Below are 17,823 nucleotides of genomic sequence, written 5' to 3'. Positions count from 1 at the left end.
AATCATCATTTTTTTCTGTTTTATTTCTTTATCTTATATATCTGCGTCTTTTTTAAAGACGTCATCATGTAACGCACCTTGAGCGGCCTCTGTGTATGCAATGTGCCAGGCTAGATAAATAACCTTGCCTTGCCTTGCTCTACTACTCCATTTTTATCAAATGAAACATTTGTTTCTAAACATCCTCTGAACAAGCCTTAATTAATGAATTCGAGCTATTTCGTTGCAATAATTAGCATTTCTCTAAGACCAGGCTGAATATAGCCGTTGAGAAAACACATTTTTATTTCATTAAAAAACATCTTCAGAGATGGTCATTGTGTTTTAAATCACACTGGTGATTAAATTCCATTCAGTCCCTTTTTAAGAAAGGCTCTTGACATTTACATTCTAACATTAGCCAAATCAAGAATTGAATTGAGCCAGTCAACTATTTGATTAAATATAGCCTGAATATTTGCTGAACGACACAAGGATATGTAATTACGCATAGCATATAAATAAATACAAATTATTGTTTGTGGTTTGTTAGAGTTTGAAGTAGGGCCGCTTTTTCATTCCATAGGCTACTTCTGAGCAGAGATACAATATAACTTCTGAGGACTTCTCTAGCAGTAAACCTCTCCTCTAGTTCAGTATAATACAAAAAGAAAATCATATAATAATATGATACATATGACATTATTCTGTTCGTGGCACTGTTGCTAACTAGTTTTCTAAAAATGGTCTTTCAGTGAATTTGATAAACAGTTATCTGTTTTAAGGGTGATGTAACACAACCCACCTGTGAGTGGCAGCAGAGTGCTGGCACAACCGACTGCAACATAAACGTAGAAGAAGACAGAACCGGAAGTGGCGAGACGGAGGGTTGTTGACAAATCCAGCTAGCCTTTGCTAGGTGGCATGCCATTTTCATTGACATTTTTTACTAAATCTTTCTTTAATAATGAGTTATCCAGAGGATAGGCATGGAACAAAACGACCAGCGTCTCCAAGTGACGTGAGTAAAATAATTACATCTGAACTGAAACCCGTAAAGGAGAGCTATGGGACACCTAAATATAGCTAGCATCACGTTAGCATGTTTGCTAACGCTATTCTTCAGGCGATTTATCGTGAAATCTGAACACGTTTTTTTATGCAGCCCGAGACAGAAGTTGACTTCCCTTTTTAGGTTGACTTAAAACGTTTATGCACAAAACACATCACGCGTTGTACTATGTTGTATTAATTAAGTTAAACTGGCTCGGGGTGAATTTATAGTACGTTTGTCTTTGTTTAGTTGAAAACAGAGGGTCTTTTGACTGGAGGTGTTTTTACCCAGCAATGACTGGGCATCACAACATTATCTTACTTTATTAATTAAAGGACCGCTAAAGTTATATTCTCAATTGTAAATAAATTACATTAAAACATATATATGTGTATATAGAGTAACATGTTTTTTGTTGCACAACCAATAAACGGATTCAATTACATTTATTTTGTTTAGCACAAAATCACAAATTAGCCTCACAGGGCTTTACAATCTGTACACATGAGACATCCTCTGTCCCAGCACCCTCGCATCAGTTCAGGAATAACTCCTAAAAAACCCTTTAATAAGAAGAGCAATAGATGTCACGGGTACCGAACAACTGAACAGAGTTACAACACATTCAATGCATATGACATACAGCATCCTGGATGCTGTAAACCTCAAACCATCCAGAATGTTTCGTTGGATGTGTCCCTTTACTTCTACAGAGTACAAAAACCTGCCTAACTTGCAGCACAGTGCTTTTAGTGTGTTGGAATGATCTAATTATACATGAAACACATATTTGTTTTGTTAGTGTTGTGGTTTGGTTACACTTCCCATTGTGTGGCTGCATGATGCCAGTATTTGAGTCTTTGTGCACATTTTTTATTTTTTCAAACAAAAGCTGCATACTTTTCCTCTCTCAGAACACAGAGGACATAACTCCAATGGATCGCATAATGTGGTCATATGTTCTCACTTTATATATTTGACAGTTCCACATGTGTGTGTGGGATCATCTTATGATTTAAGTATTCTGATTTCTATCCCATGTCAATATTGACTCATCTATACTTTCTCATACAAAAGGCAACATCATCCCAAAAGAGAATTCTGGAATGAACAACATCAAACGTACCTCCAATAGACTCATTGATCCCTCTGGTCTCATTTGATCGTCTTGTGAGTCTTCGGAGGGTAAAGGGACGACCGGCCCTGCTGGTTGGAAACAGCCTCTAGTGCTTTGTAAAAACATCCATTGTGTAAATGATCTGGTGTTTCATGGAGGTCTGGTCTTGTTCAGCGTGTGAGTCAAAATGACAATGTTTTTGTCTTGGCAGGATGAGCCTACCCAGTGGGCAGCAGCGGATCTGGGAAGCAACGAGAGGAAGCAGAAGTTTTTACGTTTGATGGGCGCTGGCAAGGTTTGTTTTGTGTACTTCAGATCAAAAAAAAAGATAAAGAGACGTTTATATTTGATTTAAATGGTATTTTTTTTTTTTCTGTTTTCCAGAAAGAACCCACAGGACGCCTCGTCATTGGCGACCACAAGTCGACGTCCCAGTTCCGCAGTGGTAGGCTTCTTTATGTAGCTTTTGTCAAATGCCGTATTTGTTCTGCTAATGTCCAAACTACTGTCCCTTTGCTGCCTCATACTTATGCCCAATGCGATTAACCCGGCTTCCCCACTACACATCCGCCGCACAGATCTATCCATGCATGGATAGGCCTGTAATGGCTGGGTGTGCCTGCTGTGACTGGTGTCTCCTCTGCAGGGAACGAAGATAAGAAGATGAACGAGCAGCTAGAGATGCAGTACCAGCAGAGCATGGATGGGAAGCTGTCGGGCCGGAACAGGAGACACTGTGGCCTGGGTTTCAGTGAGGTGAGGGGGTCAGATCTTTCATTTATCTCGCCAGACATAAACAAACAACCTTTTAATGGATTTAGCACAGAGAGACTCAGACTGCTGAGTGTTGATTACTTAACAGACTTGCTTTTGTTGTAGTTTTCTAGTGAAACAACGTCCATCCACACATCAGAAAAGTGTTTGACTGTATTGACTTGTAGTTTAATACACACTATATGTTCATTTTGCAGTCACTAGCAACTCTTGACCTACAGCAGCTTCCTTTTCTTTTACACGATCAGAAATATTGTGCTGAATGTTTTTATTTTATTTTAAATGATTGGAAACTAACTCTCTTACTTTTCACAGGAAAACTCATATTTTTAGCTGTTGCTATATTGCATTACTATAAATCACTTTCAATAAATACTTTAAAGCCGGGGAAGTTAATATATCGAGTATAATTTATATACAAAGACAGCAGAAGCATTTTAAGAGATACAAAGTAGGAGATAGTTTAGGATGCAAAAGTCCGGGCAAGTCTCACATTGATGTGCTGCTTCTCCATCTCAGCAGAACATTTCTGGATAAGCTGAGAGGTCGCGAAAGTTCAAATGGTACAAAACAGCAACCGGAATGATGGATTTAGCAGAAGTATTACGCAGAGCAGGGTGTGGCTGGCAGAAAGCACACGGACACTGTGTCTTTAGCAAGAAGTACTCAAACAAAGAAGCAAAACTTTCAACACCAAGCAATTTCCCACGGTGACGTTTCTCTTTATTTAAATTCACAGTGAAGTCTGTCAGGATCACCACCAACACGTAATGTGTTGTTCTTTAGCCCGAGGCTAACACATTCGCCACAACCCAGGGACGTTCGTTTACGCGCTACGTTTTCGAGATATCCTGTTGTCAGAATGAGGGAAGTAAAAAAATAATAACAATATATTTTTGTTGTCTTACTCACAGCCCTCCCCAGAGCGAGAGTCGTTGCCCTCCCCACCAGTGGACGGTCAGTTAAAAGACACAGAGCCAGAGAAGTCCACCAGTGAAGATAAACCCTCAGGTGCCCAGGACGAAGGCAGCGACCCCGACTCAGAGAAACAGACCTCAGACCAGGCCGGGTCCAGCTCAGACAGTAGCGATGAAGAACAGAAACACAACGACAAAATGGCCGTTGTGAAGTCGGCGTAGGGCTGCGGGGGCTCGTGGGGAGGAACTAGTTTTTGTAATCTCAAATTTGTACATTTTGACGTTATTTGTTTGACTGTAGGCGACCGCCCATCTTTCAGTCCTTCTTACTGCGTAGAAACGGGTCCTCTGCACAAGCACTCGTCATGACTGGCCGACATCCTGGCGTGCACGTGGTCAAAGAATTAAGTCTGCCGGCTAAAGAAGTCAGCTTTTGGTTGAGTGGTGGTCTATGAAACTAAGATGGCAAATAGTCCCATTTTTATTTAGTTTGAACATTTTAACAGTCACTGCATTTGCCACAAATGATGTTGGATGAAACGGGATTGCTTGCCATTCAGCATGATTGGTATACACATTGTACATTCTGTGAATTCTTGTTTGAAAACCAATAAAAGGAAGTGTGTATACAATCTGCTGTTCTTAACACTTTAACTACATGTGCCTTCAGACAATGGAGGGGGTTTCTATGTAAGAATCTTTCTGCATTGTGAATCCTTGAGGATACATAAAGTGGACACCTTCACCTAAACAGGGTCTAAAGTCAGCATTAATACTGGTAATAGGTGCTAGACCATCTATTTAACCCGTCCCGGCCCTCGTCACTGAGACTTAAGTAATTCTCTCTAGAGGGAACAGTTCATTTCGTCTCCCGGGGTGAAATGCAAACTGTCCGAAAAATTCTTGTGGGATTTCTTTACGTGGAAACAGCACATATTTTACGCTAATGGAAGATTATCAGTCCAGCGGCTATTTGCCTTGCCTTTATATCCAGAAGATATTCGGCCACCTTCTCTTTTTTTTCCCCATTTAGTTGCTTTGCAGCCTTCAGTTAAGAACCAACCGCCTGCCTGCAGAGTTCAGAGACAGGATTGTGACGAGGCACAGATCTGGAGTCGATTCTGATGCATTCAGAGCACAAAGGCCAAAATAATTCTTAAATGGAAGAAGTTTGGCACAACCAGGACTCTTCCTAGAGCAATGGGAGGAGAAGAGCCTTCGTGGTAAAAGAGGTGACAAAGAACCTGATGGTCACACTGGATGAGCTCCAGAGAACATGTGTGGAGAAACTTCTAGAAGGACCAACAATGCAACACTCCATCAATCTGGGCTTTAGTGGCCAGACGGAAGCCTCTCCTCAGTGAAAGACACGTGTAATGTTTTGTAGGAAACCAGGCGTTTAACCGGCACAATACCACCCCAACGGTGAAGCCTGGTGGAGGCAGCATCTCGATGTGAGGATGATTTTTCGACAATTTGTCCAATTTCAGATTTGATTTTAAGGGGAAATGATGCATAGTTACACAATCATTTCACAACAGGTTAATAGCAGACCTCCTCAAGGTGTCACTCAGAGAGAACCAGGACATTCTGATGGAGCGTTTCTGGTACAATAAGGATAATACATACATATCCGTCCCCTACTTTGACTCCAAAAGGGTTGGGGTGTTCTTGGACTGGTCAGCTGGCACTCCGACCTTCTACTACGCCGTATCGCCAAACTCAATGACGCACCTGCATACGTTCCACACTGAATTCTCTGAGCCACTGTATCCAGGCTTAAGGCTGGGGTATGCAGATGCCTCACTAATTCTGTGCCAGCCAGAATACCCTTAAATATTCAATGTATATGTTCATAAAGCATGTGCATAGAATAAATCAAGGCTGAAAACAATGCTATTAATGCAAACATCATGGGGAAAATTAAGGGATTTGAGATGGCCTTTGTGTTTTAACATGCTTTCATCTTCATCAACTGAGTGTCTCTATCAAGTTAGTTTTCTAGCAGAGCTCTTCCTGGGTGACAGTAAGGACCGGTTCACGCCATGGATGTATTTAAAGAGAACTGGATGCAGCGTTCACTCCTATGAAAAAGTATTTTTGTACATATTGGCATCACATGACGGACCCAGAAATCTTAATTGCGTTTGTCCACTCCGTAAAATCTGCTTCATAGGCACTCTTCTGTGGCCTGGTTCTCACCCAAAGGTCCGGTTCCTGAATCTAACCAATGCAAGGATGATGGCCTACATGTTTAAATTGTCCAATTGGTACGGTTTGCATTCACAAAAGGCACAACTCAATGGTCCAGAAATTGCACCAAAAAAAGAGATTGATCATACATTTGGCTCCTCATACGACTCAATGCGTGCAAAGATTGTGTGGATGAAGAAAAGTTGTTTAATTATACAAATGTAGCCGTTGTCACGTTAGCTAGCTAGCTTGCTAATACCACCATGCTTTTATGCTACACTGGTGAGCCAAACAGTGGGCTGCTGACCGCTCTTCTATCGGCGAAGGGCTCTCCTAGGGGCGGGGGTAGCGAATTATTGCCCAATTATTTGTCTGATAAACAGTAAATTCATCAAATTCAGTAGAAGTAAATGTGCAAATAAGCTTCCGTCACCACAATAGGAAAGCAAGCGTTTTTCCAAACAATAAAAAGACATAAATGGTGCGCGTCCTTTGATTGGTTCACATGGTGTCACATGAGTAGTGAACCACTCCAAAGTTCACTTGATAGCGGGCTGAGACCCCTTCGCGGCGGACCAGAGAGCCGATTGGTCTGGTGTTCACACCAACCCACAGTAACAGCAACAAGGAGGTAAACGCTCCGGGGGTCCATTTAACCGGACAAGCAAGGCTGGTGTGAACGCGCCCCAAATGTATATTCTTCTGTTATTATCTAATCTATTCAGCCGATGACAAATGTTTTGAGTGTAACTGACAAACATGTATTATATTTTAATAATTGACCATCAGGGAAATGACACCAAATAATTAACTTGTTTTAATTCATATTATATTCTAATGCATTTTAGTTGATTGACAGGACCATGATCATTGTTATTTAGAAAATGTACAGTAGAAGTTGAACAAGCATGAATAAGCCAAACAATGTAATAAATAACAGATTCATGTCAAAGCATTCCTACTGTAGTTGGAGCATGTTGGCATTGGCTTTCTTATCACGCATAAAAACTACAAAACAGCTAATTGCAGATTTAAAAAAAAGCAGTTCACTCGTGTTATAAATTATTATTGCTTAATCGTGCTGTAGCAAGAATTGATTCTATAAAGAAATATGTCTTGTGCTCACTCATACATAGATGTGTTACAAGTCAATCAGTTAGTACAATGATTAGTTCCCTTTTCTTCTGCCTGGTTGTGTCGGTCGTTCCTGTGGCTCAGTGCTCTGCAGCAGCTTTGGCTGAGGAGGAAACAAACACAGTGAAGACATTAGTATTATTACTGACTGTCATTACATTCAATTAAACACACATTTAATCCCAGTGGAATTGTGTTGAATGTCTGTTTGTTTACATTCTTCAATAAAATAAATAATAAAAACATTTTATTTGCATTTGTGACTTTAATTAGTTTCAGTAGATTTCAGTTGGACAAACGGCTCCCAGGAGGAAATGTCTCTTGATTGTGTAGTTTGGCAAATCAAACACACACAAAAACTGCTGTTATTTGTGCTGCTACTGCCTTCATGCTGTGCATCAGTTCTGTCATATGTATTGCCTGTGTTGTGTTACGTTGTTCATTCTGTAGAGAGGAGCCGTGGCTTAAATATTACGTGCAAATATGTGTATTTCAAAGTACCAGTGTTGGAGCCGTGTAATGTAAAGTGCTTTGTGGCTTCCTGAGGAATACAGGAGCTGCACAAACCACGGGGCACGAGTAGTGTGCAAGAGTTCAATCAATGTTCATGTTTTGTATTTGCATAGAAAACACACAACTCGCCCCTAAACACCACTTGCACATCGAAGGCCACCGCATTTCACCAAAGCAGCTCTTTAGGACACCTGAGCCACACACTGACCAAAACAAGCCCAACAAAGGAACCAGGACTGCACACAGATCTGTCTCAGGGACCAATGGACAAGAACTTACAAAACCAAACCACTAAATATTCAATCAAAGGCAAAATATGTTATTTTCAAGTAGAGAAGGTCATTAGATTTTGTTTTGTTATTCTTACAGGTTAATTTACTTTTCCTGTTCCAAACTGAACTTATGGACGAATGTGATCAAGAAATATCTGATCTACAGACGAAAATGAGCTCATGAACGAACTAATTAAACAAAGTTAGGTTCACTCGGAACAACACAAATTATAACGCATCATATACATCAGCAGCAGATTTTAAAATAAAATCTTTTTTTATGGGTTTGAGTCCCGTTTGTCACCAATCTGTGCACATTCCTGACCGAACCCAAACCGAATATACTGAGATACAGAACAGGTACTTGGAGCAGACACGCTCACCGACTCTCCAGCCACTCAGTCCCTGCACACCAGGGACAAATCACACGCCGCCTGTCTGAGATAACACGCTGATAACGGGTTTGAGCTTCTACAAAGTGAGGACATTCTGGTTGGTCTTCACCATTTACTGAGGGCTGAGTTGCTTTTAGGGTAAAGGTTGGGCTGATTCAAATGTAAGTACAAGGGTTTACAGGAAGCTGTAGCTGTGATGGTTGATGCTTTTAAGTGTTCGGTGATGCTTCATGTCAATGAAGGTGCGAGTACACTAACCTGCCACCAGTTTGCTCTTGCGCGAGGCCTCGGAGGCCAGTGCGTGGGACACGTTCATGATCCTCTCCTGCTGCTGCAGAGCCGAGTCCAGCTCGCTGAAGTCCAGCGGTGCAGACGGCTGTATGTTCTGGAAGCTATTGACAGGACACACACACCAAACCAGGAATGCAGTGGATCTTCTGAACTCACTTTATGTATATCAGTGCTTAAGAAGCTTAAGAAACACAGGATATTTACCTCCAAACCCTTTGCATACTAACGCAGCCCCAGTGTTAAAGTAAAACACTAAAAACAAACTGTATCAACTGCTGAGTCATCGTTTGAGTACCTGGATTTGGCCAAGAGGTTCTTGATGCGCTCGGCCCGGCGGGAGCGTTCCTCCAGCTCCTCTGGACTCAGAGGCTCATCGGGGTCAGACTCTACGTAGCGCTCTGGGATGGGAACTTTCTGCGGTCTGGACAGCTGCATGTTGGACAGACAGTCAGTCTTTTAGTCCCATAATTTAAGAACAGCCATGGACGGTTCCCTGCAGGTTGTCCATTTGTATTCAGAGGAACATAACAGGTATTACGTCATTTGCTTGGTAACACGTGGGACCTTTTCCTTAATGACAGGAAAGAATTTCCCTCTCGGGTTTTATTGCTGCGTTAATAAAGAGAAGCTTTGAAAACATCAAGCGTGAATTTAAGAGGAAGGAAGTGATGTCAAACCGATCCCTTCACAATAAATTAACTTGTTTCTCTAACTTTTTAACTGGTTTTAAATGGATTTGACTAAACTTTATAAACTTTCATGCAATGAAATGTGGATGTTTTTATAGCAAAAAATGAACAAAAGGTTTTGGGTATACCACACATTGGATTTACTAAAGTCAAAGGAAGCCCGTTCAAAAAGTTGAAGGCAAATTCCTGTTTTTTTATAATGTACAAGTCTTGTCAAACAGACAGAGTTTGAGGGTCAAAGTGTCCCCCTTCAGTCCCTTACATGTACTGTAACAGATGGAACAGATAACATGTACTATAAATTGGTCAGCCAATTTCATAAAAGGAGTGGCTACATTGTATTTGCATTCTTTGTATAGTCACACTTTCTGACAAACAGGTATGGAAGTAGAGAGAATAACTCTTACACCTGTATGTTATGAAAGATCACGGAAGGTGTCCAAGATTAACAGATGCTAACTTTAAAGTGCAGATTCAACCAAAGGAACCAGAACAGTGGAGCTGTTAGTTAGAGGATTAGCATCGTTTTGTGTCCTGCCTCTTGTGTTTGTGATGACTGGTGTGTGTTTACCTCCCGGCTGATATCCAGGTCGTAGTCGAGAGGCTCCACATCCACCTCTCGTATGCGTGTGGCCGTCGCCACTATCCACTCATCCGACTGGATCCTTCCTCTCTCTTTCCCTCGAGTCCACCCTTCATCGCTCTGACCCTCGGCAGCGAGTCGCTCCTCCTGCCAATCAAACACCTGGAAACGGCAGGAGTCGGGATTACACATAGAAATAGATTTGCTGCTGTCGTTTAAGTCTTTTAAGGGCCAGTGTGCAGGATTTGGAGGCATCTAGAGGTGAGGTTGCAGATTGGAACCAACTGAAACTTCTCCTGTGTGCCAAGCGTGTATGAGCGCCAGTGTTACTGACTCTAGCATGTCGATATAAATGGCTCATTCTAAGGTAACAAGGATTTTTTAGTTTCAGGCGATTATACACCAAAGAAAACATACTTATTAATATAGTTTTCCATTTCTGCCTAAAGATCCCCCTAAATGTTACACACTGGCCCTTTAAGTAAAGTATAAATCAAGAACAAAACCTCTGTTTGTCTGATCATGTGTTTAAAAGGTCCTGGATGTTATAATAATATATATCATAATAATATTATTTGAAAAATAGATTTTGAGCCTTTGATATTATTGCCACAGATTTTCTATGAATAATACCAGTGTCTATAATATTGTACATACAGTACGTGTCAACATAAGATCTACAAATAAGGAGCTAAAGCCTTTTACATTTTGCACAATGGATGGTTTTTTTCAGCGTAAACTATTAGTTGATTAATCAGTTATTCAACTCGTATTAAATAAATTTGCAAGCATTTTGATAATTCATTTTCAAATTTGAATATTTGCTGCTTTGCTTGTTGGACTAAAATACAAGCAATTTGAAAAAAGAGCAGATCATTTTCAGAGCAAAGATGAATTGAGGAAATAACCGGCAGGTAAACAGACAATGAAAATAATCACCGTAGTTGCAGCCCGAGTACTTTTACAGATCAGTAAAGAAAAGTGTTTTTATAATTCAGCATGTTTATATAATTCAATAAAGTGAAAGAAAAGACCGACCCACGTGGAGCGGTGGCAGGAAGAGCAGAGGACAGCGATAATGTCTTTGTGACTGAAAGCAGCGGAGTTCATGGGGAAATGTGAAGACTAGCATTGGCAACAGTCTACTGTTGTTTCACGTCATGTTTTGCACGTTTTGTATGTCTTTCGTTTCGTCCTTTCTGTGGACACCAGGACGATTAGGGGCCGCTAAGGCGTCAGCCAATGGGGATCCAGTTAATAAACTAAACTGTCGTCTCCCTGGGTAACTTCTACAACATACAGTATAAAGATCAAGTGCTTCTGCAGTGAGTCGTGCCTCAGGTAGAAGGAGACATATATGTATGAATGTAACATTCCTGTGCAACCAGGAATACTCGTAGCAAGAAGCTCATTCAGGCTTTAGAAGGATCTAGTTTAGTATCGTCACCCCAGAAAAGACTCGGGCAGATGATTAGTCTGTCTCTGGAAGCTGTGATGATACACATGCTTCTCTCCCGTGTACGCCAGCGCTTCTGCATCTAGAAAAATACTCTCGACTCTTATTCTCTGATATACGTGTGTGTGTGTGTGTGTGTGTGTGTGTGTGTGTGTGGTGAAGGGGTACTTGTGAGTAATCATCCAAGGAGCGTCAAAAGCCATGCATGCATCCTTCCCCCTCCAGTAGCCTGCAGCACGGTCTGATCTGCTGGCGTGTTCAACATGCTCTGAGAATCCCACGCCTCGTTGCGCTCGAGGAGAATCAATCACACACACGAGAAAGAGATAGAGAGAAGGGAAAACCATGCGGACACAGATTCATCAAACCCCCGGACAGATTAGGAAGAACACAGCCAAGAGGAGGTTCAGAAGCAAGGAACTCTTTATTGTCGAGTGCAAATCTCTACATGATAGAAAAGAAGAACGAAGAGTTGTGCGTTGCTTCTCAATGACACAGAATTAGGTGGCGATTAGCGGTTCACTTCTCTAAGTTCTCTACTATAAGTATTTCTACTCTCCCAACCGAGCAAACCTCCTGGAACTATTGTTGTCTTTGATCTGATATATCGTACGCAGCTGTGGAAGGATAAAAAGCAATGTGGCAGAAAAGCTCTCTGGATTAATACTCGTCAGAACAACGAGGAGCGGACAGCAGCGCCACGGAGAACCTCTGGGCTCTGTGGTTCCCCACCGTGTTCTTTAAGGGACTCTTCTTCTATGATGGAGTAAAGTGACGAGCCCTGCCTTCATATTATACTCACTGCATAAACAACAGAACAGAATGATACACTGCAATCATCACCTCAGTATTTGGGAAGTTGCGTTATCGATTAAAAAGTGAGCTTGAATCTGTTTAACACAAATTGACAAATCTGGCCACCGTACAGTGCCGTCTCACTTTCCACATGTATTTCCGATGACAACGTTGTCCGCTCCTTGTTCATAACTATTCTTATCTTATTATTATTGCATTTCAGCCCTGTAGCATGAACCTGTCCTGTATATTTATGATGCATAAAACAGCACAGCATAGGCCACTTAAAAGTACTCAGATACGAGTACAGATTATTTTTTCCCAACTCTAATTGTGGCAAAGTTATTATCAACCACTGTCAAACCATAGAAAATAACATTTCAATCTGCACAGGAAAAGGCTGAATTAATGAGTTTTGCGAATTCAAATATAAAATGGTGTAAACATGTTTAATGCTGGTGGAGTAGAGAAAATAAAATATGCTTTATGGTTATGTGCAGTGGAAAGAGATGAGGATCACAGACTATGTATTGCTCACTGTTACGGGGACATTTAAAATTCTAGGATTTAAGGGACAATGTAGTCCGATTACAAACAGATCTCACAGCAGTCTGGTGTGTGTTAGTCTGTAATCATAAAACCATTCTGGTTATTATGCGTCATGTTATCTTAATGGAAGACTTTGACATTTTGAGTTACTTTCTGAATCATCTTCTTCACCCAGGCATGTTAGCATTGTTAGCATTCCATACTGAAACCAAAGGGTCGACTAGATTTAGTCTTAATGTCAAAGTATTCCTCGAGGGGTTAAAAGCAGCAGCGTCTCTCCTGCCGCACAGAGAAGCCACCTTACAGCCAGCTCTTGCATCGTTTCTACGACTCTGAAGAGGAGACGCGTGCTTCAAACAAACCACCATTAATTAAAACGTTGATTTAAGGAGGTAAATCTGGGACAAAGGCAAAAAAGATCGTCAGCAAAAACAAGGCACTTGGATTTCATTAGAAGGAAAGAAAGCAGGGAGGTGTGATCATGATTTGTGCCACTAGCGGTGCCTCTTTTCTTCATATTCCATCAACCTGAATACTTCTTTTTCAAACATCCCCCCCCCCCCCACACTCCTCTATATGCTCTATATACCAAATCTCTACAAAATATAACTGTACAACTGTATACTGAAAATATCCCTCAGTAAATAAATAAAAGGTGTACAAGTACACGGTGGTGTAGATGTACATAAATGGGCTCTTCTCTCTACTGCCTGGTGATAAAAAGAGAGAAAGGACCGCAGGGCGATGCCTTCCGTCTCCTCGTTTTCTCGGTGCGTTTACATTCAGAAGTGTGTCAGTGAGGTCCCACCAGGGGGCAGTGGCAACGAGGTCGGACCTTAAAAAATGAAATCAACAGGGAGTGACTGCCCCAGTCCACAACTAGCCAAGTATTCCCCTCACTACCCTGTGCCCATTTGGTCTCCCATTGTTCTTAAAGCGTTAACCAAGTTCAGTCCTGCCCTTTAGCATGTTAGTGCTCACGTCAACCACCGGTTACACACAAGGCAGAGAGTGCTAGTGTGTTAGCATTCCTGTTAGGTTATTATGTGGCCGGGGGCTGAAGGGTGGCATAGCAGCAGTGGTGGTGCTCCCTGTGTCTGCTGCTGCTACGCGGGGGCAGGGGGTAACGTACGGAGGCCGGAGGGTCGGAGGTGCTGGAGGGCAGCCTGGAGGAGGAGGAGGAGCGCTGGGTGCCGGCGGTGGAGGAGGCCGAGAGGCCCGCGCAGGAGCGCTCGCCCTGGCTGAGGTTCCTCTTGCGCTCGCGAACCAGCGCCCTCTGGTGGCGCTTCATCCGCTCCAGCTGCTCCTCCGCGGTCATTCGCCCCCGCGGCTGGCCGCTCGGGAGCTGCGGGGCTTCTGTGGGCGACGACAGACGCTCCAAGGCACTCTTGGGTCTCTCCTGGTGAGACGGGGAGGAAAGAGGCAAGGGTGGAGATGAGAGAGGGGACGGATGGTTAGTGCGGGGACAAAGTTAAGAACAGAACAAGATGAAAAGTGGACAGAAAGTAAGAAAAGAGAATTCCATCCCACTCCTGTAAAAAAACTTCCGTCCCAATCCCATGAAATCCCACAAAATAATCCTGTCCTGTCATTCGTATTAGAACTGCATATTTATATATAAAAACTAGAGATGCACCTATTGCAGTACGTTAGTTATCCGTACCTAATGTCTGTAATACATATATTAGAATGAATAGATGCCTCGTGAACATACGGTATCTAATAATCTCATGCTATACAGCAAAGCTTAAGGGTATGATAAAGGCATTGTTTACAACACTTGCACACGTGAGGAAGTTTCCTCCTCAGGGCCGTGTGGTATTTAGAATCATTCAGCCTCAAATTTGAAACCCTAAACTTGCCATTAAACACATGATCAACACAGAATCTCAAAGAAAAGCAGGCGTGTACAAACACGAGAGAGCGTGGATCTCTCCAGCTGATCGTCAGGTATCTGCAGCTGTTGTTATCTGGACTCACCCTGGCTGCGGAGCTGCCTGGGCCTCTCCTCAGGGTGACGTAGGACGCGATGGAGTTGGACTGGTTCAGTCTAAATGAGCAGCTGGACAGACCTAGTAGATGAAAACAAGACGAGGACCAGCATAGTCTAGTTTCATCTGTGACAAAAGGTCAGACAATGACAGCACAGTGACAGACTGCACAAATATTAAAATTAGAATTAGCTTAAGGTGAAACAAAAAAACACATTTTGTATCGACACTGGTTGAATAAATTCCTCAACTTAATTGCTGAACAGTAAAAATATTTACAAAATTAGATTTTTTTTATTTTATTAAAAATTTGTCTCAGGATGTAGAAGAATTTTAATAACATTCCAAATGACGACTGTCTCTTTGAAACATTACGCTCCTCTTCCGGGTGACAGTAAATTCCATTACCTGGGGATCAGTTATGAGTACGATAAGCACGACATCTTCCATGTTTTAAGTGATGAATGTTCTACTCTGAAAAGATTGGATTTCTAATGAACACAAATACACTTGTCATACATAAGTTACATTTTAATTGAATACAGCTTGCCAAGTACATTTTTCTCATACTTGACAACAAAACCAAGTTTGTTTCCAGTAACAAATATTCAAATTTAAAATAACCTCGTTGATCTACTGCACACCGTTCAAAATGCACTAAGATAGGATGGTTGCATTCTATCACTAGCCATGAAAAACAGTCTCATAAAGTCTGTTAAATGTGTGTTTTTTTTTACACGTCACTGTTCAGATACCTTTGTCCTGGAAATACTGGTAGTCAGGGTCAGACGCAGCGCTCTGGTGGCTCAGACCTGGCAGCTCTGGTTCACTCACGTATGACCGCAAGTCCGCCTGGAACCAGAAAAGGTTAGACAGAAAAATACAACAATTTGTAGAACGTAATGTCTCAATTTCACATTAAAATCCCCCCAAACTACTTTTACAAGGCTTCATTCCTACAAAGGTGAGAATACCTTACAGTCTCCATTGGCAACATACTGCCCGCTCTCCCTATCCCGCTTCCTCTCGTCCGACTGGCGTTTCAGCCCACGCACCGACGTGTGGCGGATGACCGAGGCCTCTTTGGGGAGAGGCGGCACCACAGGCGGCGTGTCCTCGTAGTCGTAGAGGCGAGGCAGCGGTGGCCTCGGGGGGGCAGTGTCCTCCGCCTGGACGGCGAGGCAGGAAAGGATTCAGTATTTTAGAAGCGCCGCTGTATTGAACTCAATCCGACAAAAATCTAGCAATTAATCCCTGAATATGAAGCGATCGGCAGAAGGGGGACACTCACCCACTTTGGCACGGTTCTGTGAGGCAAAGTGTGGGAGAGGATGCTGGGGATGGAGCTGCGAGGCGGCGGCTGGACCTCTGTGCTGAAGGAAGGTACGGCCGGGTCCGACACCGAAGGCACTAGTTTCCTCTCTGGTGAGAGGGCGTGAACACACAGAGAAATCAAGGTTTGGCTTTTAAATGTAAGCAGAAAAGAGGGGGGGGGGGGGGGGGGGGGATTTATGACCACAGTTCCTCTGAGAAGAGGAGACACAGACTTCAGTGAACGTAGCATCAAACTACACAATCACAGTTTTCACTCTAAACTTAACTGTGATAAGGCTTGTTAGAGTACAGGGAATGCATTACCTACAACAACTAAAAACTTCATAATATGTTGACAATGCTAAATATCTTGAGAATCTGTAGTAGACCATATATTCACTGAACGTATCAGTGTGGTAATTGTTAACTGGGGACGACCTGTGTTTCATCGTGGAAACTCTCTTTCCACATTTTTTCCTAAAAAAAATTCCTAATCCTAAAAAGCCGGTGATAACAACAGCCGATAACAACGGCTGCTGTGCAGCGGCTACCGACCTGGGTTCTGGACCGAGTCAATGGTGATCTTGTAGTTGGCTTTGCTGGCACACAGTCCCCCCATCACGTCCTCGATCCTCCACAGCTCACGCTTCATCTCAGCTTTCTCTTGCTGCAGTTTGACACACACACACACACACACACACACACACACACACACACACACACACACACACACACACACACACACACACACACACACACACACACACACACACACACACACATTTTGGTTCAACTTAGTTTTCAATGTCACAGATTCAATATATTATGTTACTGCATTGCCTATCTCTCGCATCAAATGTCTTTAGAAACATATTTTAGTGATCTGTTTAGCTGCAGAAAGAGAAAGTTGGTGACCCAGGCACCGTGTTGAAAACAGTTCAGCCAAAACCAAGCACCATCCACTGGCCGGAGCAAACTTTCTTATTAGAGAAAACTTTGATTTCTCCTGTTAAAGACTGCTCTGCTCTGATTGGTCGTTTTTTGACGCGGTGGAATCTTGCAAACACCACGAGGAGCACTAAAAGGAGGCAGAGGAACCTGCTCTTCTCACAGATTATCTGGCTCATGTACTACTGTATATAGCGACAGTTTGAGCATTTATGACTAAAAGTTATTTTTATTGATGTTACCAACTGTAGCTTTGATGACAAACTAAATATTGACAGTTCAAAAGCCATAGATACTGTAAATAAAACCCAGTCTATGAAGAAGAACTAGATCTTTAAACTGAAAAAGCAGAGCTGGCAGTTTGGAGGTGAACCTGCTGCGAGCTGCAGTACCGGCTCTCACCTGAGGGGTGGCGCTGTGGTTCATGTGTGCCTGCAGCGCAGTCCTCAGCTGCTCCACTGATCTCTCCAGCATACTGTAGTCATCCCAGGCGTGAGCCATCTCCTGCATCACACACAGACACACACACACACACACACACACACACACACACACACACACACACACACGGTCTTAAGTTACATGAACAGTAGTAGTACTGATTCCTCATAGAGATATCTATATGTATACACAAACTTAATTACGGGCATTACTGCAGATACACACACACACACACACACACACTCTACAGACGCATACTGCACTACATGCATGCCCAAAAACACACACACACACACACACTCACACACACTTAATTCAGCACACTTGTAAATACTAAAAGGAAATCATCATATTATATGAGAGTTTGCATCCTTCGAGATAATATGATAGATTTCAACCCCATTCCTCCAGACTGCGC

The 17,823-nt window shown here is 42.5% G+C and overlaps 2 protein-coding genes across 3 annotated transcripts in view; one reads left to right on the top strand and one right to left on the bottom strand.

The window, feature by feature from the left end:
• Positions 1-841: 841 nt before the first annotated feature.
• Positions 842-4,473, top strand: cunh11orf58 (chromosome unknown C11orf58 homolog). Its single transcript, XM_076089569.1, has 5 exons — positions 842-1,000; positions 2,362-2,445; positions 2,535-2,595; positions 2,797-2,906; positions 3,839-4,473. Exons 1-5 carry the CDS (start codon positions 947-949, stop codon positions 4,061-4,063), a joined length of 534 nt encoding a protein of 177 aa, XP_075945684.1. The 5' UTR covers positions 842-946; the 3' UTR covers positions 4,064-4,473.
• A 2,360-nt stretch (positions 4,474-6,833) lies between these two features.
• The window catches only part of LOC142947761 (pleckstrin homology domain-containing family A member 7-like), a 120,940-nt gene continuing 109,950 nt past the window's right edge, over positions 6,834-17,823 (bottom strand). For both annotated transcript variants that reach the window (XM_076089559.1, XM_076089560.1), the window contains 11 exons: positions 17,367-17,468; positions 16,572-16,683; positions 15,994-16,124; positions 15,677-15,871; positions 15,458-15,554; positions 14,692-14,783; positions 13,844-14,110; positions 9,900-10,073; positions 8,935-9,068; positions 8,607-8,740; positions 6,834-7,271 (listed from right to left, as the gene is read on the bottom strand). In XM_076089559.1, coding sequence (XP_075945674.1) covers positions 7,249-7,271; positions 8,607-8,740; positions 8,935-9,068; positions 9,900-10,073; positions 13,844-14,110; positions 14,692-14,783; positions 15,458-15,554; positions 15,677-15,871; positions 15,994-16,124; positions 16,572-16,683; positions 17,367-17,468 — 1,461 coding nt within the window. In that variant the 3' untranslated portion in view covers positions 6,834-7,248. The remainder of the gene's footprint in view (positions 7,272-8,606; positions 8,741-8,934; positions 9,069-9,899; positions 10,074-13,843; positions 14,111-14,691; positions 14,784-15,457; positions 15,555-15,676; positions 15,872-15,993; positions 16,125-16,571; positions 16,684-17,366; positions 17,469-17,823) is intronic.

This window comes from Anarhichas minor, unplaced genomic scaffold (assembly GCF_050575085.1).
Source record: "Anarhichas minor isolate MPS153535 unplaced genomic scaffold, ASM5057508v1 ptg000011l, whole genome shotgun sequence".
Lineage (NCBI taxonomy): Eukaryota > Metazoa > Chordata > Actinopteri > Perciformes > Anarhichadidae > Anarhichas > Anarhichas minor.
Note: the sequence above shows the minus strand (reverse complement) of the source record. Positions and strands in the feature narration are given on the sequence as shown.